Here is a 20883-nt window from a genome sequence, read left to right as displayed (position 1 = left end):
ACAGTCTTAACCTATGAAAACGTATTAAACTGGATTCCATTAATTTAAAATATGTAATACAAATAATACAAGATATTACGTGAGCAATGTTGAAACTAAAGATGCTAACAATTCCAAAGACCAAACTGTTTTTAAGAACTCTATATTTCAGAAGTTTGGAATAGGTTGGGTATCAAATTTAGTTTACTTTCATCTATCACCAATGTTGGCAAAGGAAAGTAATATTCCCTATTAATATGCTATACAAAAAAGAATAAACAAGAAGGACCAGCTTAAATTCAGATCAAGTTCAGAACAAGACTTAACCAAATACTTTTGGGTTGAGATGAGATTAAAATGAATCCTTACTGCAAATATGTGCTATCATAATCTGCCTTTTAGGAAGCACACCTAAGGCACGGAAAGCCATTTTGCTATTTTTTTACTATTACTTGACTGTCAGTGCTAAGGGGGAAAAAAATGATTACTTTTAATTCCGTGTTTTATATTTTTATTTCTTAGATATGACTGACTGGCATATGAGGTGCTCCTAGCATTCACTGAGTAAGGCCAAACATTGAATATTCTACAATGCATGAAAATGAAGCAAGCCTTGATCTGTTCTTTTTTAAATCTTTTAACAAAAAGCGAAGCTATGAACATAAATAAAAATTATTCTGAAAACAACAAAATACACATGGTGTACTGGCTACATTTAGTAAATTTCAATCTTTGCTTTTATTTTCACAGATTTAAGAAAACAAAATTGCCATCATTTTTTATATGCCCGTTTGGAAAAGCAACCCTTTATCAGCAAGATTAGCAGAATTTAGCAGAATCTATAACAGAAATTACATCACCAAGTATATTTTTAATCTGAATAACAGTTCAGCTTCACATCTGCATGTCTGCTGCATGTTTCAACAAGCGTGACTTTGGTTCCACAACTTTCTCTGGGCCCCTCTGGGAAAGACAGAGTGGGGGTCACACTGCCCTGCATCCAACAAGCACAACAGGCCTGAACTAGTTCTACATGTCACTCAAAATCACATAATTTACCAGAGTATCACACAGATTAACCTCGGAAAAGAGAAAAGGCTAGCTGGGCCATGAACAGGGCCTCTGGGCTGTTATGCAGTCTTTGTGTTTTAAAGGGATTCCCAGGAGAGGGGTGGGCAAAAATTTGCCCCACTGTGGCTCTAACACAGGAAGAAACAGCATCTTTGGATAATTTTTCTGCCCAAGGAAGATGCCTTTTTATAACTCATACCACTAAGTCATGATTAGCTAAGAGACAGGTACTGGAAGTTTCTCCCAAAAAACATCCAACAAGGTATATATCATCTCACACTCACAGAGAAATAAAAAAAAATCCAGCAAACCTTTCATGTTCATACAGATGAGAAATACCAATACTATGAAAAGCTATACTGGTTGGCAAATTTAAAAGGAATCTCAGTAAGTAAAAAGACAGATCCAAATCTCTTAAGTAGAAATATATAAAATAAACTGAGTTATCTGGTACTGAGACAAGTGGAAAGTCTTGATTATCACTGACCCAAAATTTTCATTTAATGTTAGAATCACAAGTATAGTTATACACACCACACTAAAACTTTCTTATAGAATTCTGTTTTAGAAATCCAGTTATTTACACCACACTTACATATGTGACCATGATCCCATTATATTCTCATAAAAATAATAATGTACTTTATACATAATCACACATATATATCTTATATACTACACAGTGAGCTATATATAAACAACATATATGGCACAAATGCTAAAACATTTGCTTCATTTTCAAAGTACTAAAATGTGTATCTGAGAAAGTTTTCCCAAATAATTAATGAAGCAACATGAACCAGCTTTACTAAATTTACCAGGTCAATTCCCATCCTACTTGCTTTTTTTGGTCCCTATGCTGTTTTATGGAGAAGGAGATGGCACCCCACTCCAGTACTCTTGCCTGGAGAATCCCATGGATGGAGGAGCCTGGTAGGCTGTAGTCCATGGGGTTGCTAAGACTCGGACACGACTGAGTGACTTCATTTTCACTTTTCACTTTCTTGCATTGGAGAAGGAAATGGCAACCCACTCCAGTGTTCTTGCCTGGAGAATCCCAGGGACAGGGGAGCCTGGTGGGCTGCCGTCTATGGGGTCGCACAGAGTCAGACACAACTGAAGCGACTTAGCAGCAGCAGCAGCAGCATGCTGTTTTGTATGTTCACCCTTTGAAGAAATGTTCGTATCTTCTACTGTAAGTTAGCTTATAGTAACTTCTACTCTAAGTTAGCTTACAGTAACTTCTACAGTAGTCTTCTACTGTAGTTTTTGTGGAGGAAGGAAGAGAAGCAACTGAAGCAATAGGAAACCCACCTATTGACAACAGTATCTCATAAGTTGATTAGAATGAAGCAAAATCCTAAGTACTTCGAAATATCTGATACAAAAAGTTTTATCCTACTGTATTAAAAGACATAAGTTCCTTTGACACGGTAAATGCATTTGAGGAGTAGATATTTTTCAAACATTTGATAAATACTTAAATATTAACAAATGTATATATTATGTTGATATCAAGTCTTTTCTTCATATACTGATGAAATGTAGAATTGTACCTAATGGGAAATTTAGAATAACTGATTCTACAAGTATCATATATTGATTATAAACTCATATTATAATTACTTACTATTAAAATAATTAAATACCTTTTGTAGACTGGTAGGATTTAGCTGAGTTTTGTCTATTATTTTCACAGCAACCTGAAAAAGAGAATTATTAAATTTTAATTTGAGAATACATATCTTACAGAATAAAATTTATAAAGAAAACATCTTTTGTTTCATCCTAATTAGATATAGCTATACTGGAGATTAACATAATTGGATGGTAAAGTTTTGATAACTAGACAGCCTTAGAATATATTCTATTGACCCAAGTCTGTAACCTATTTGATTCTAAGTCAGTGAAATTACACCTTTGTTAAGTTCTTCCAAGGTTCCCCTTTTAAAGTAAAAATCATTTGTACTTTAATATTTGACTCATGATCTTGATAAGTCATAATTATCAGAAGAGAGAGGCTTATAAACTTTTAGTAAGTTAAGTAGTATGTGGGGAGAGAGACTGGACACCCAAACTTACAGCAAACTAACGAAACAGGTTTAAACATCCTCTAAATCTTTGTCTAATATAACCTGTGTCCTAATAGCTCCTGGGGTCAAAATAGAGAAGACTAAATTTAACCATAAGTAACAATAATAATATGTATAAAACAAGTTTGGAAACTTAGCAAGAATGTTTTATGACACATTTTTCATAATGTCCTAATTGGATCCGATCATGTAATGTAGAGTGTTAGATGTTTAACTATTTTGAGTCTTTAATATATAAATTATTAAATATATTATTATTATTAAACATATATTTTACTATGTAAATATACCTACTTTGAAACACACAGGATTTTAGAAACCTGATTCTCTTATTATCTGAGAAAAACATCTATAACACTTGCTCAATATAATCTCTAAATAGATTAAAAATTAGTAGCTAATTTCCTATACATTTATACCTAATTTACTTCAAGTAGTAGTATTTAGAATTTATTTTTTATTCAGGTAACAATGGCTTTTAACACTATGTAAGTTTCATGTGTACAACCTCAGATTTCTATTCCTATATACAGTACAGCTTAAGTAGTAATTAATAAGAAGTTATCCTAGCCCTGTTCCTGGGGTTGGGTAGCAAGGGTAATCTGAAATGTTTATGGAAACCATATAATGAAAAGACAGAAGGCTAAGAAAACCTCATGTGCAGCACATCTGCTTTATAAGAGATGCTAATACGTAAGGACAATTTTTCTGTGCTAGGCATAACTCTACCTATGTACAGTCCATTCACACATACCCCAATGTTTAACTGTTAATTTATTTCCAGAATCAGCTATAGGAAAGCTTTTTTAATAAGACTCTGGAGAGGTCCAAGTAAGTATTAAAAGGCATCGTGAAAACTTACCTCTCTACCGGTTAGAACATGCCTTGCCAACTTTACTTTGGCAAAATTTCCCTTCCCTATTGTCTTTTGTAAACGGTAATTTCCAATGTGAGGCTGTTCGTCTGTTGCTGACGTAATGGAGTTTCTACACCGAGGGATGTTCTGTCTGCTACTTGATTTGGTTGGCTGGATATGGGGTTCAGTATATCCATCCACAGATGTATGCTAAAAAAAAAGGTTAGAAGATTTCATCATTAATTAAACTATATAATTAAAGGACAGTTCAAATAACACTACAAACAATTTTCATTAATAATTCACAACCTAGAGGGGTAGGATGGGGTAGGAGGTGGGAGGCAGGCTCCAAACAGAGGGGACATATATAAACCTATGGCTGATACATGTTGATGTATGGCAGAAACCAGCACAGTATTGTAATTATTCTTCAATTAAAAATAAAGAGAAAAAAAATAATTCATCTCTAATGAAAACAGATTGCACTACACCATTTCTGGGCATTCTGTTTGCAATTTCTACTTGACTTTAGTTCCCTTTGCCAGGGGGAATATAATCATTTAAAATGAAATATTCTGCATAGCTTTAGACATATGCTTTTGCTTTTAAAAAGATATAAATAGTTAGATAGCCAGGAGCCCCACAGATCATTACTCTCCTAAGGGTGTTACCCGTGTAGGCTGAGATGTCAATCCAGATCCAGATTGCTTCCTTACAATGGCAGAATGTCTTCAGTGCCAAGACAACTTCACGAGTACAGCTCTGTTTCTCTAAACCAGTCCAACTACTTGTCCTGGTCACTCTTTGATTTGCTGGGCACATAACTTTGGCCAACTAACCAAGCCCTTTCCCACGACAGGTATACCTTTAATCAACTCCTTCTCAGCCCCTCACCCAGCTTCTCATGCCCAAGAAGAAGCCATCGACAGCCCTGCTGGATCCATGCCCTTACATCCACTGCCTTCTTCCTCCTTGCCGTTCTCAAGGCAGAGATGTCACTTTGTCTCAGCTTCTCACGCTGGCTCACAATCACAGTAATTGACCGTGTTACCCTGGGGCTCAGCACCTCAAGTCCCAGGTAAGGCTGCCTAAGGAACCCTGTTTCCCCAGCTCTGAGTATCCCTGCTCTTGGCTAGTTTTGTCTGCTTTCCGAAGTAAATAAAATTTGTAGCATTTTCTGTAAAAATGTAGAATTATGCATGACAATCAAAACATCATTATCTGACATCTTAAAAACAGCTGAAGATGAGTACAACAAATAAACAAAAGAAGTGGGCAGCTTTTATTTGCAAAGTAATTCAGACATATGTTGTCCAAACTATACCACCAAAAACATGTCTAAAAAATTTTTGATTAGAAATTTCTTAAAGACAACTCTGAAGAGGACTCCATTTACTAATTTCATGCAAAGCAGGACTCAAGATCATTTTTCTATTTGTTTTTACCTTTGATATTTTTTAAAAACTTGGCTCAGGAGTAAAGGATTTTCTGTGTCTCACACACACTTGCAGCCATTTTGAGTTAAGAGTCACACTGGGGTATCTTCACAGCAAACTGTACTTCCATGTGATTCGATCCACCGCACTGTCATACACTCACTTCTTTGTGTCTGCCACCTCACCATGAGCAACTTGAGGACAGACATGTTTTCTTTCCACTTTTACACACTTACCACACCGTAGAGTGCCAGATATATAGGAAAAGTTCAATAAACCAATACTTCTCAAAGTGCTGTCCTTGGACCAGCAACATCAGCATCATCTGGGAACATGCTAGAAACGCAAATTCTCTGACCCTGTTCCAGACCTACCGAACAGAAAACTCTGGGGGTGGAACCCAGTAAGGAGTATTTTAGCCAGTCCTGATTCTGATGCAGGCAAATTTGAAAACTACTGCAATAAATAATATAAGTAGGCAGTAATCACAAAGTTATTCACTGGTTCTTAGTGACTTTTCTATTATCTGAGCATAAATAAGAGATTTTAATTATAATCATTTTCTCAGACTCAATAGATCACTATAATAATTCCTACAAACAGTACTTCTCTACCTGAATTTGTCCAGCAGGAACTATGGACTTCTCTATCATTCAAAATTGAGTTTTATCTCCTCCTCAACAAAGTACTCTATGTCTTTCACAAAGCAGAACTGATTACCCCTCTTTTTTGTTGCTATCTTTATATCCAGGAAAAATTTCTACTACTGGACCATCACACCATCTTCTTAAGTATTGGTCTATGGTCAATTTTCATTGTTAGATCTAAATCTCCCTAAACTCCAGAAATTAATACGAATTGTTAGTTAGTGTGTGCTCAGTCGTATCCGACTCTTTGCGACCCCATGGACTGCACCACGCCAGGCTTCTCTGTCCATCACCAATGCCTGGAGCTTACTCAAACTCATGTCCATCGACTCAGTGATGCCACCCAACCATCTCATCCTCTGTTATCCCCTCCTCCTACCGCCTTCAATCTTTTCCAGCATCAGGGTCTTTTCAAATCAAATCAGTTCTTCGCATCAGGTGGCCAAAGGATTAGAGTTTCAGCTTTAGCATCAGTCCTTCCAATTCAGGACTGATTTGTTTAGGATGGACTGGTTGGATCTCCTTGCAGTCCAAGGGACTCTGAAGAGTCTTCTCCAAAACCACAGTTCAAAAGCATCAATTCTTCAGCACTCAGCTTTCTTTATAGTCCAACTCTCATATCCATACATGACTACTGGAAAAACCAAAGCTTTGACTAAACGACCCTTTGTTGGCAAAGTAATGTCTCTGCTTTTTAATATGCTGTCTAGGTTGGTCAAAACTTTTCTTCCCAGGAGCAAGCGTCTTTGAATTTCATGGCTGCAATCACCATCTGCAGTGATTTTGGAGCCCCAAAACATAAAGTCTCTCACTGTTTCCATTGCTTCCCCATCTATTTGCCATGAAGTGATGGAACCAGATACCATGATCTTAGTTTTCTGAATGCTGAGTTTTAAGCCAGTTTTTTCACTCTCCTCTTTCAATTTCATCAAGAGGCTCTTTAGTTCTTCACTTTCTGCCATAAGTGTGGTGTCACTGGCATATCTGAGGCTATTGATATTTCTCCTGGCAATCTTGATTCCAGCTTATGCTTCTTCCAGCCCAGCGTTTCTCATGATGTACTCTGCATAGAAGTTAAATAAGCAGGGTGACAATATACAGCCTTGACGTACTCCTTTTCTTATTTGGAACCAGTCTGCTGTTCCATGTCCAGTTCTAACTGCTGCTTCTTGACCTGTATACAGATTTCTCATCAGGCAGGTCAGGTGGTCTGGTATGCCCATCTCTTTCAGAATTCTCCAGTTTGTTGTGATCCACGCAGTCAAAGGCTTTGGCATAGTCAATAAAGTAGAAATAGATGGTTTTCTGGAACTCTCTTGCTTTTTTGATGATCCAGCAGATGTTGGCAATTTGATCTCTGGTTCCTCTGCTTTTTCTAAAACCAGCTTAAACATCTGGAGGTTGGCGGTTCACATACTATTGAAGCCTGGCTTGGAGAATTTTGGGCATTACTTTGCTGGCATGTGAGATAAGTGCAATTGTGCGGCAGTTTGAGCATTCTTTGGCACTGCCTTTCTTTGAGAATGGAATAAAAACTGATTATTTTCCAGTCTTGTGGCACTGCTGAGTTTTCCAAATTTGCTGACATATTGAGTGCAGCACTTTCACAGAATCATCTTTGAGGATTTGAAACAGCTCAACTGGAATTCTATCACCTCCAGTGGCTTTGTTTGTAGTGATGCTTCCTAAGGCCCACTTGACTTCACATTCCAGGATGTCTGGCTTCTAGGTGAGTGATCATATCATCCTGATTATCTGGGTCATGAAGATCTTTTTTGTATAGTTCTTCTGTGTATTCTTGTCACCTCTTCTTAGTATCTTCTGCTTCTGTTAGGTCCATCCCATTTCTGTCCTTTATTGAGCCCATCTTTGCATGAAATATTCCCTTAGTATCTCTCATTTTCTTGAAGAGATCTCCAGTCTTTCCCATTCTGTTGTTTTCCTCTATTTCTTTGCATTGATCGCTGAGGAAGGCTTTCTTATCTCTCCTTGCTATTCTTTGGAACTCGGCATTCAAATGGGTAAATCCTTTCTTTTCTCCTTTGCCTTTTGCTTCTCTTCTATTCACAGCTAATTTGTAAGGCTTCCTCAGACAACCATTTTGTCTTTTTGCTTTTCTTTTTCTTGGGGATGGTCTTGATCACTGCCTCATGTACAATGTCACGAACCTCTGTCCATAATTCTTCAGGCAGTCTATCAGATCTAATCCCTTGAATCTATTTGGCACTTCCATTTATAATCATAAGGGGTTAGATTTAGGTCATACTTGAATGGTCTAGTGGTTTTCTCTACTTTCTTTAAGTCTGAATTTGGCAATGCACTCTAAAAAATGACAGATCTCTGTTCATTTCCAAGGCAAACCATTCAATATCCAGTAATCCAAGTCTATGCCCCAACCTGTAATGCTAAAGAAGTTGAAGTTGAACAGTTCTATGAAGACCTACAAAATCTTCTAGAACTAACATCCAAAAAAATATCCTTTTCATTACAGGGGACTGGAATGCAAAAGTAAGAAGTCAAGAAACACCTGGAGTAACAAGCAAATTTGGCCTTGGAGTACAGAATGAAGCAGGTCAAAGGCTAATATAGTTCTGCCAAGAGAACACGCTGGTCACAGCAAACACCCTCTTCCAACAACACAAGAGAAGACTCTACACATGGACATCACCAGATGGTCAATACTGAATACGGTGTTAGGCACAAAAAAAGACAATACAAATACAAATCAGCCAAGTAAAGAAACTTATGGTCCCTGTGCTCCTGACACCTATACTTGGGATGACTTACGAGGAATGATGTCTTGCTGTGCAGATCTCTTAAAAGCAGAATGAGTTAAGATATTTGAGTTATATCTCAATGCTGGTTGCAAAGCATATTTTGACTATAAACCAAACTGATAGACTGAATTATTAGCTCCAAATTTTCACATCCTTTGCCATGTAACTTTCCAATGTTCTCCTACTGAGGGCAGAATATAGTTTTACACTCTTTGGGCATCCAGTCATATGATTTGCTTTGGCCAAGAGAATGAGTTCAAAATGGTGGTATAAGCCAGTCCCATACTAGTCATCAAGATGCCCTGCTGTGTTTCAACGTACTCTCTCACATTTCTGCCATCCCCCCGAGAAGGGCGTGTCTAGGTTGATACCAGAAGGACTATAAGAAACACACTGAGCAGAGCCACTCCCAGCTGAGGTCAGATTAACTCAGCTGATCCCCAGATAACCCCATGACTCATAAGAAACAACATATGCTTGTGAGTTTGAACCACTGGGTGTTGGGATGACTTGTTACAGAGCAATACAATAGCTGATACATAAGAGCTATCACTACTTTCTAATTAAGAGGTCATAAAGGAAAAATGAATAATTAGGAGATTCTTATCAGACTTGTTCAACTTTTAGCTAAGATACAAACAACAAAAGAGAGGGCAGTATAATCAGTTCCCTAAGGAGAAACTCTTGATCAGGTAACCTATTAATATTTAGGGGCAGCATTCTTGACTGTTCTGTATATCCTCAACAAGTATGGTGAGACACAGAGGTCAGCAAAGTTTTCTATAAAAAGCTAGACAATAAATATTTCAGGTTTTGCAGACTCCACTGTCCCTGTTGGGTATTCATTTTTAAAGAAAACTTCTTAGCTCAGGGCCATATAAAAACATACCCAAAGGCTGCATTTGGCCTATAGGATGCAGTTGGCCAACCACTACTGTAAAACGTCATGGTTTGAAAAGCAGGACTAAATTGCTTCTGGCCAATGCTACCAACAGAGAAGGAGATTCTAAGAAAATATAGGTATGGCAGTGTCTGTACTTAGGAGAGGAGGGGAGAGAGGGCTCTTACAAAAATACTATTCTTTCTTATCCCACTCCTAGAATTGGAAAAGGTAATATATTCTCCAAAATCCTTTTTAAATATGAGATCTCCTAACTTTCAACATTAAGCATGACCCTTTTTAGGAGCCATCCAACTTTCTCAGAATGCATTTAGAGGAGTCTTAAATTAGAAATTATAATGGAATATAAAGCACATTTTTTATATTATGATTCTAATTATAAAACACCGACCTAAACAAATATTCCTCCCCTCAAACCCCCATTTTTCCTTAGGAGTGCCATAGCACCACTCAGCAGCAGAATCTTTCCTTAAAGGAACTTTCTGAAGAGTAATTTGAGATAACTGATCTCACTCCATGCTGATCAATATATTAACTCTCAAACAGGAAGCCTAAAAAAAATGTTTATCCAGCATGGGCTGAAGTCATGCTGTGCTGTGTGTGCTTAGTCACTCAGTTGTGTCCAACTCTGATCCCATGGACTGTAGCCTGCCAGGATCCTCTGTCCACTGGGATTCTTCAGGCAAAAATACTGGAGTGGGCTGCCATGCCCTCGTCGGGCTGAAGTCATAGTTAAGTTTAATTAAGAACTATCTCAACTGTACAAGATATTATGCAAGCTCAATAATATAATGGCTATAAATTCTAGTCCCTCATCTTTAGCTGAAAATACAAATTCAGATTTTATTTTCTTTCTTCAAGTTGTCCACTCAATCCAGTAGACACTGAATTCCTTCATTTTTCTGCAGCAGTGGCAACATGAACCTAAATCTGGGCTTGAGATGTACTGTATTCAAAGTAATTACAGGTAGCGATTTCATTAGCTCTTCAAGAAACTAATCCCATGGATTATCAGACTTAGAATTCCTGAATAATAATAGAATTTTCCCTGCTTTCAATACCAACTGAAATGAAATTTTTCTACTCACTAGCTATGCATCCTTGGGCAAGTTGTTTAATCTTTATGTGCATGTTTCCTCCTCTATTAAAGGAACTAATAATAAAGCCTGCTGCTGCTAAGTCACTTCAGTCATGTCTGACTCTGTGCGATCCCAGAGACGGCAGCCCACCAGGCTTCCCCGTCCCTGGGATTCTCCAGGCAAGAACACTGGAGTGGGTTGCCATTTCCTTCTCCAATGCATGAAAGTGAAAAGTGAAAGTGAAGTCGCTCATGTCGTGTCTGACTCCCAGTGACCCCATGGACTGCAACCTACCAGGCTCCTCCGTCCATGGGATTTTTCTACCTCATAGCTATTCTGAGCATTACATAAAATAATTTCTGTAAAGGTGCTCAGAATAGCACATAGTAAGAACCACACAAGTGCTTGTTGATTCAGTTCAGTTCAGTCATTCAGTCATGTCCAACTCTTTGCGACCCCATAAACCGCAGCACAACAGGCCTCCCTGTCCATCACCAACTCCTGGAGTCCACCCAAACCCATGTCCATCGAGTCAATGATGCCATCCAACCATCTCATCCTCTGTCATCCCCTTCTCCTCCTGCCCTCAATCTTTCCCAGCATCAGGGTCCTTTCCATGTGAAGAGTCAGCTCTTCACATCAGATGGCCAAAGTATTGAAGTTTCAGCTTCAACATCAGTCCTTCCAATGAACACCCAGGACTGATCTCCTTTAGGATGGACTGGTTGGATCTCCTTGCAGTCCAAGGGACTCTCAAGAGTCTTCTCCAACACCACAGTTCAGAAGCATCAATTCTTCAGTGCTCAGCTTTCTTTATAGTCCAACTCTCACATCCATACATGACTACTGGAAAAACCATAGCCTTGACTAGACGGACCTTTGTTGGCAAAGTAATGTCTCTGCTTTTTAATATGCTGTCTAGGTTGGTCATAACCAAAGAAACAAAAAAACCCCATCTCCTAGGCCAGAAAACCAATCCCAAATTTCTGCCATTTCCCTGAGTGTTTGTTGCCTGCAATGACTTCTGGTTGCAGGCAGTCAGGTTGCCTGTAACCTGACCGTGTAGAAACTGTACTAGTTTCGGTACAGTCAGGTTTCTTGTCTCTAAGCAACAGAAACCAACTTAGGCTAAGTTAAAAAAAAAAAAAAGGAATTTTTCTTAAGTCTATTGGTAGCCTGAAAAAAAATTCTGAAGGATAAAACTTGTGTTCGAGTGGAAGAAAACAAGACTATGCAAATAGCCAAAATAAAATAACTATACTTGGTAATATGGGGTAAAAAGGAAATAAAATGAGGAGATGTGACAAGAGTGTCTAGGGAGGGAGTTGGGGTGAATGCTGCTAATGGACTAGATGTAATAAATGATGTTTGAGCTGGACCCAACAGATGGCAATGAGCTAGAGAAACAGGAGAAGAGTATTTCAGGCAGTGAAATGAATAAACAGAAAAACCCCAAGGTGAGAGCACACTTTGTAAAGTCAAAGAAGAAAGGTACCTAAGAAAATGGTATATTAAATGGAGGATCTTTTTCAAAGGCCTACATGTTGAAAATTCAGTTGTCCAACTGAATACTACTAGAATTCAAACTGTTAAAGTTACAGATATAGAGCCCCTGCACACTGAATCATACAGAGTCAGATTTAGAGGGCAAAAGATGGTGTAGCTTGGCTAACCTATTAGGTAATGAATGAATACATGAATACATGAATGAATCGAATCACAAATACATGATAAAGAAAGAATATTCCTGAGAAGTTATATATCATATATTAGACCTGAAGCTGGGGATGTCACAACTCACTTCCCAGGACTCTAGAACATGCCACTTTGCACACCATAACTACTCTTTAGTCAGTTGATATTAGCAGCAATACAGGCCACAACAATTTAGAAACAATAACCAAATTTTTATTTCTCAAAGCCATTTTTAAAAAAAAGTAGGGAAGTTATGGTTCTAATAATGGATAAATAGTTGTATCTGACTAATCTACCAGTAAATAAGAATACACTCTCCAGACAAAATATTAAAAACAATTGTTTGGTGGCCCTGAAGAGCTACAGAAAGAAGCCAAAAACTCGAAGGAGACTGATCTTTTTAAAAAGGGAACCACATAGGGTGAAATTTTTAGTTTCCACCTGGGGGCAAACTCTGATCCACCAAGCTCCCAGTGACTGAAATTCAAGCAGAGCAACAGTCTTACTGGCTTAAGGAGTCAGAGGATGGAGCTGATGGCTAAAAAAAAGAATTGATTTAAGAGTGAAAAAGGAAACTCTGATGAAAATAAAGCTATGGAGAATAAAACTCTGAAGTCCTCACACAAACTACAGGTCCCTTGCTGAGCCCTAAACCAAATGTGAGCAAGAGAAACTCCAAAAAACATGTCAGAAGGAGACAGATAGAAGGTCAGGGAAACTACAGATTTGCCTATTGAGCACTACTGGAAAGGCTGAATTTGAAGACTGAGTTAAGCCAAATTAACTTCCTGTCAAATCAACACTTTTCAGAGGAAGATAAATAAATCCAGAGACTCTGTTTAGTACTATCAACAATATCCTATATACAATCAGAATTTACTAAGTACATGATGGAACAGAAAAATGAGTCTATCAAGAGAAACAGCAGTCAACAGAAATAGACACCAAGATGTTCTAGAAGTTGGACTCAACAGGCAAGAACTTTAAAGCAGTTATGATACCTGTTTCTAAAAGTAAAGGATAATATGATTAGAAGAAACAAACATGGGAAATATCAGAAGAGAAATGGAAACTATAGTTAAAAAGAAGTAAATGGAAATTCTAGAACTGAATTGTATAATACTTTTTAAAAACTCAATTCACTGGGCAGGTGTATAGCAGACTGCAAAAGAGAAAGGGTCAACAAACTTGAAGACAGATGAATAAAAATTAGCCAATCTGAAGAACTGAGAATATCAATTAGTCAATCTAAAGAACTAGGGAGATTAAACAAAAATGCAGAGAGCCCCATGATCTGTGGGTCAATAACACACACTAACACATGTGTAAATGGGGTACTAGAGAAGGAATAAGAAGGAAAGAAGGGAGAAAAAATTACTAGATGCAATAATGGCCATATAATTCCCCCAAACTATGAATGCCAAGCCAGATAAGTTTGAAGAAAAACAAAAGGAGGTACATCACGAAGTCTAACTACTAAAAAATTATGTATAGATGGGTGAAGTGGGGTGGGGAACCTTAAGAGGAGTTAGGGGAAAACAACACAATACATACAAAGGAGTGACAATGCAAATGGTAGCTCACTTCTTGGAGAAGGCAATGGCACCCCACTCCAGTACTCTTGCCTGGAACATCCCATGGACAGAGGAGCCTGCTGGGCTGCAGTCCATGGGGTTGCTAAGAGTTGGACACGACTGAGCGACTTCATTTTCACTTTTCACCTTCATGCATTGGAGAAGGAAATGGCAACCCACTTCAATGTTCTTGCCTGGAGAATTCCAGAGATGGGGGAGCCTGGTGGGCTGCCCTCTATGGGGTCGCAGAGAGTCAGACACGACTGAAGCAACTTAGCAGCAGCAGCTCACTTCTTATCAGAAACAATGGCCGTCAGGTGGCAATGAAAGATTTTTGATGTACTGCAGAAAAAAATAAATGCAACCCAAAATCCTTTACCCAATGAAAATATTCTTTTAAAAAAGACAATTATTGTAAATCAATAATACCTGAATAAAAATTGTAATAAAAAATGAAGACAAAATAAAGATATTTTTAGATGAATGAGAACTGAAAGAATTTGCTGCCAGAAGACATATGCTATATGAAATGCTAAGGATAATTTTTCCAGCTAAAAGAAAGTGAACATAGATAGTAATCTAAACTTACAGAAAGGAAAAAAGAGCTCTTGAAATGATAAATATGTGAGAAATATAAATAATATTTATTTTTTCATCTTTCTTTAAAAGAAATATGACTATATAAAGCAAAAAAGGTAACACCATATTGTGGAGTTTATAAGAAGTAATGTATGTGAAAAAAAAAAGCACAAAGATCAGGGAAATTAAAAGATTCTTTTAAGAGTCTTAATTTTATCTGAACTGTTGCAATATCACCCTATGTAGACTGCAGTAATATATGGGTGCATTCTGTAATCTCTAGAACAACCAATGGGGAGAAAAGACACTGAAAAAGATACAGAAGCATAGGTAAGTCAACAGAGGAATTAGAATGAAATACTAGGGCTTCCCTGGTGGCTCAGTGGTAAAGAATCCACCTGCCAATACACAAGACAGAGGTTCGATCCCTGGTCCAGAAAGATCCCACATGCCACAAAGCCCATGCATCACAACTACTGAGCCTGTGCTCCAGAGTCAGGGAACCACAACCACAGAAGCCCACGAGCTCCAGAGCCTGTGCTCGGCAACAAGAGCAGCCACTGCAACGAGAAGCCCACACACTGCAAGGAAGAGGAGTCCCTACTCAGCGCAACTAGAGAAAAGCCTGCTCAGCAATAAAATAAATAAACAAAATTATTTTTTAAATGGAATACTAAAACTTAACTGATTGATTCAAAAGCGGAGAAGAACAAAAGAAGAGAGGAACACCACCAAAGACAACAACAAAATGAAACTAAAAGAAAAACAAAAGAAAAAAATTAAAGACTTACCAAACATTAATAATTATATTTAACATAAACAAGAATTTCAATTCAAAGACAGGATTAAATGAGCTTTTAAATTAAAAGATGCACTTTAATTATGAATATACAGATAGGTTGAAACTAAAATTATGAGAAAAGAAATACTAATGCAAACAGTAATAAGCAAAAGAGAGCTAAAGAAGCTATAATAATGTCAGACAAAGTAAGACTTCAAAACAAGCAGTACTAACAAAATAAAGACACACAGTTGATAATGATAAAAGGATCAACTCTAAGGAAGACATAACTATCCTAAATATGTATGTGCCTAATAACTGAGTTTCAGTGAACAGAAACTAATAGCAAAGGGCAAAAATACACAAATCCACAACTATGACTGGAGATTTTAACAACACTCTCTCAATAAAGAACTTCACTCAAAACCCAGTATGAGTAAGGAAGATTTGAACACACTATTAATTTGAGGTAGATTACAGATTTCTTAAAGCACATGAGTCACAGTCTCCAAGGCAAGAACCCTACTCCAGATTTTTTAAGCTTTAAGTATCGAATTACCTTCCTGGAAAACTGCATATAGACATTAACAACTGTGGCTTGTCAAAGAACGACTTAAAGAACAGCTACATGTCGTACAAAAGCATGACTGAAAATACCATTAATAATGACGATGCCTATTTCACAAGGATCAGGCAATAAATGAGTTTAACTGTCAGAAAAATTCTCTCAAATGGTACGCTTCCTTTATTGTATGATCATATAATGATGCCTCCCTCCTTCCACAATTTTAGTGTTTCAAGATGAAATTTCTTTTTAAATAGCACAATGGTGAGTTGCTTCAGTGAAAGCAGTAGTTTTAAGTGTCAAAAAACTTACACATCAGAAAAAGAATACTTACTAAAAACGGAAGGCTGTGTATTCTCTTCCTATAGCACGTGAGAGACATACCTCAGAGACACTATGGGTTCGGTTCCAGCCAAGTACAATAAAGCAATGAAGCAAGCCAGCATCCTCCAAACTCAATATTTTTGCTGGTGAAGGGTTTGAAAGAGCTCAAGAATTAATAAAATGTGAAAGAGACAGGACGTAAGCAAATGCTACTGGAAAAATGATGCCATTGGTCTTGCTTGATTCAAGAGTTGCCACAAACCTTCTATGTGTTAAAAAACACATTATCTGTGAAGCAAAATAAAGCAAAGTACAATGAGAGAGATACGCCTGTACATTCTTCTAGACAACAATTACTTTACGATACAATTGCCTTTTCTTTGGAAACTATCTCCTTTTAAACTGTGATCTTCAAAGTCACCAAGCACGGTTTCTTTTACATTTCTTTATCATTCAAATAATGGGTGTTGCATGCATAGACCCACTAAACATGTTACAGTTTAAATATCTCACCTAAAATATAAATTTAAAAACTCAACTTTATCTTATAAAGATGTACATCTCTTTTATACATCGCATTATTGCAATCAGATGACAACAGATCTGACAAGACAGTCATGTATCAATTTTTAGAAAGATAAACCACAAAAATGAAGTCCAACAAAGATGACAAAATAGTTATTAAAACAAATTATCACCAAAACTTTCCAGTAGCTACCAAGCTATGCACTGCATGAACCTAGGGGGTAAAAGCTGCACAGCGTAGTGATCCTGCCTGTCTGTAACAAGTAACTGTATAATTTTACAAACTTTCTTACTGTAAGAGATCTCTGATCTTTTTTTAGGAACCAGAAGTTGGTTTGACTTTTAAATACCTCACATGTATGATGCTAATGAAGAAAGGCGGCCAATACAGTTTACAGGCACACCTTGTTTCACTGTGCTCTGCTTTACTGTGCTTCATGGATACTGTGCTTTTTTAAAAAAATTGAAGCTTTGTGGTAACTTTGCATTGAGTAAGTCTACTGACATCATTTTTTTCCTCAAAGTATTTGCTCACAGTGTGTGTCTGTGTCACACTTTGGTAATTCTAGCAATATGTCAAACTTCATCATTATTATTATATTGACTGTACTGATCTGTGACAGTGATCTTTGATGTTATTACCACAAGAAAATTACGAACTCGCTGAAAGCTCAGATGAGGGTTAGTATATCTTAGTAATGAAATATTTTTTAAATAAGGTATGCACAATTTTTAAAGACATAATGCCATTGCACACTTAAAAGACTACAGTATAGTATAAACATAACTTTATATGCACTGGGAAACCAAAATAGTCATGTGCTTCCTTAACTGCAGTGGCCTGGAACCAAACCCTCAATATCTCTGAGGTCTGCCTATACTATATAGAGGTCCAAGAACCCTAAAGAAAATCTTCACCACTATTCAACAACATACTAAAGACCTATCATTACAGTCATTTAGGTATATGACCTAAAAAGGCAAACTTAATTCTATGTAAGAAAAACATTACAACTTACCACTTCAATTTGAAAAACAGAGTAGCTCTGAGTGATAATCCATAAAAACACAAACAAGACAAGATCTCGTGAAAAACTCAACATTAGAGTAGTGCTAGATAGATCAGTAATGCTTTTGAAGAAGAAAAACAAAGCGGAAAGATTTACTTGTATCATTTTTCCACTGTTGACCTGAATATAAACCTAGAAAATGCAAGTAAATAATAAAATATCTTCGGGAAGTACTACTTGAGTTCAAAAAAGTTACAAGACAGAAAGCATCCTTAACAATCAATTAGATTCTGATTCATTTGGTGAACTCTGAACTCATCCTTTCATATTCAGCTTATGCATTTCCTCCCAGGAAAAGCCATACACCATATCAGAACTTCTATTCCAAACCCCTCTACTTAGCTGAGTTCTGTGCCCATTTTTGGTCTTTCTACAGTTATTTCTAGCAATGCATTGCCCTAAATTTTAAAGTCAATTTTCACTAAAGTGATACATGATGCTTCACCAGTAGCTCAGCTGGTAAAGAATCCAACTGCCAATGCAGGAGATGTAAGAGATATGGGTTCAATATATGGGTCGGGAAGATTCCCCTGGAGAAGGAAATGGCAACCTGGCCCAGTATTCCTGCCTAGAAAATTTCACAGACAGAGAAGCCTGGAGGGCTACAGTCCATGAGTTGCAGAGTCGGGCGCAAGTGAGCATGTAAGCAAAATGATACATGCATGTGGTCAAAAATGTCAACTAACTCTAACAGGCTATGAACAAAAAATATCAGTCCTCTGTATCACCCTTTAAGATGTCAAGCCTGCTCCCCAGAACCTTCTCTTTTTGCTTTTTCTTCTAAAATTGGCTAAATGTTTCTAAACAAAATGCTTTCATTGCTAATTCAAAAGTTCATCATTAGAAACCAAGTAGTATACTATGATGTTTCTACCAAACTTTCTGTCAGCTTCATTGTGGAATAAGTAACACACAATGAAATTCACCAAATTTAAGCATATGACTTGTGACAAACATGTAAAGTCATGAAACACAGTAACAAATACGTAAAACATCTCATCAAAATAAAAACATCCCTGTGCCCCTTTGCCGTCAACGCCCTCCTCTCACTGATCTGCTTTCTAATACTATACTCTTAACGTTTCTAGAATGCTAGACAAATAGATGATCTCATACAGAGGTTTTTGTTTGTTTGTTTTACTTTTTAAAAATTTATGGGTAAAAGTCAAGGTGCAGTGAGCTGGCAGAAGGTGGAAAGTGAGGAATGGAGGCTGCTAGGGCAGTTAATGACGCTGATAAGTCTGTCTGTGAATCAGAGGCAGGAGGATGACAAATGGAAAAGGAAAAAAGGTGTGGAAATAAAGGACATTATTGTTCATTTGCTTGTTCTACGATGGAGGAGACTTGAGCATGTTTAAATCCCAAAGGAAGGATCCAGTGGAGAGGGAGGCACTGATAAGACAAGAGACGGAAAAGATAAGGAAAGTTCCTGGGGCGGTGGACAGTGAGAAGATTCAGGGCACAGATGGAGAGATTGCCCTTATGCAGGAAGAAAGACATCACTTCTCCTGTAAAAAGTAGAAAGGAAGAGAAGTTATATCTAGATGTAGAAAGGTGCACACATTTGATGGTAGGAAGCTGAGGGAGTTCAAATCTGATTGCGCTTCCTTTCTCTGGGTGATTGGAGGTAAGGTCACCTTCTAAGAGTGAAGAGAGGTTTGCAGAGAGTAAAAAAAGATTGGAAATACTCCGTTTAGAAAAACGAAAAATGAGTTAACCAAAGCAACCTGGTAGGGCTGCTGAGCAATACTGACAGACTCCTTGATATCGATGACCATGAATGTATTATGGCTCTAATCTGTCCAGTTTTGTCATTTTTTTTTTTTTCCCAGCAATACTCAACCGCCCACAGACAGATTACTGAGGAAGCAGATAAATGAGTTAACTCTGGCCTGGAGATTGTCAAACAAGTACCACCAAAGAGAAAGAGGCAAGACAAGTTAGGTTACTGCAAGTTACTGAGATGATGGGTCAAAAATCTAAGCTGGATAAAGAAGAAACAGAAGACAAAAACAAACAAACACTGTTGGATAGGGAGTAGTAGCCAATATAGCAGAGGGCCCAATGAGATCAGAGAATAAATGCACCAAGACTAGCTGAGAAAACCATTAGATGGCCAAGCACTTGTAGTCAGAAACCCAGGTGATTAGACTGGTGATAACTGAAAGGACCGGAGAAGAAAATGGCAACCCACTCCAGTGTTCTTGCCTGGAGAATCCCAGGGACAAGGGAGCCTGGTGGGCTGCCATCTATGGGGTCACACAGAGTCGGACACAACTGAAGCGACGCAGCAGCAGCAGCAGCAGCAGCAGCAACTGGAAGGACAGTAACCAGATGCCTTAAGTATAGAATGCCTTGTAAAAGAAGGCATCACCAAGAAGTATTTTGCATATTTTTCATTCTTTTTTTAACATGTGCCTATTCCATTTTTTAAAATGTTTTAGAGAACTGCATTAAACATAACAGCTTCATTATTAGAAATTATTTTTAATTACCTATAATCACTACTGGTTACATTATTCATGACAGGAAGTTTCTTGTAGTTTCTTACATCCTACAATTCCCTTTCTTTGGTTCACTTTTTCTAGTTGAATTTTTATTTCTATTTGAGTTTTTTTTCAGATAGGTTTGTAGGTGATACACTTTCTAAACTATTATGGCTAATTTTCTTTGATTTCTATAAATCATAACTCACTTGGATACAGAATAAGATACAAAGAAACATTTTCCCACTTATTTCTGGGTAATAATTATAAACTATTTCTGGGTAGTAATCATGACTTACTAACAACCAGAAAATTATTACAATTAAATGGTGACCCATGAATGACAAAATAAAAGTGACAAAATGTTTACAGAATTTTATCTAAGGAACACATTAAAATCCAAAGAAGTTGTGAGATGCCAACATCAGTGTTCAGTTCAGTTCAG

At 37.4% G+C, this 20883-nt stretch overlaps 1 protein-coding gene across 2 annotated transcripts in view; it reads right to left on the bottom strand.

Moving 5' to 3' along the window:
- The window catches only part of MARK1 (microtubule affinity regulating kinase 1), a 140799-nt gene that overhangs the window by 55362 nt on the left and 64554 nt on the right, over positions 1 to 20883 (bottom strand). For both annotated transcript variants that reach the window (XR_008714818.1, XM_055581927.1), the window contains exons 2-3: positions 4006 to 4209; positions 2700 to 2753 (exon numbers count right to left, since the gene is read on the bottom strand). Coding sequence is in view for 1 of the 2 variants with exons in the window: in XM_055581927.1 (XP_055437902.1) it covers positions 2700 to 2753; positions 4006 to 4209 (258 nt within the window). In the remaining variant the exon portion in view is untranslated. The remainder of the gene's footprint in view (positions 1 to 2699; positions 2754 to 4005; positions 4210 to 20883) is intronic.

The sequence above is a fragment of the Bubalus kerabau genome, chromosome 5 (assembly GCF_029407905.1).
Source record: "Bubalus kerabau isolate K-KA32 ecotype Philippines breed swamp buffalo chromosome 5, PCC_UOA_SB_1v2, whole genome shotgun sequence".
Lineage (NCBI taxonomy): Eukaryota > Metazoa > Chordata > Mammalia > Artiodactyla > Bovidae > Bubalus > Bubalus kerabau.
The sequence above is the reverse complement of the archived record's forward strand: the minus strand, read 5'-3'. Positions and strand labels throughout refer to the sequence as shown.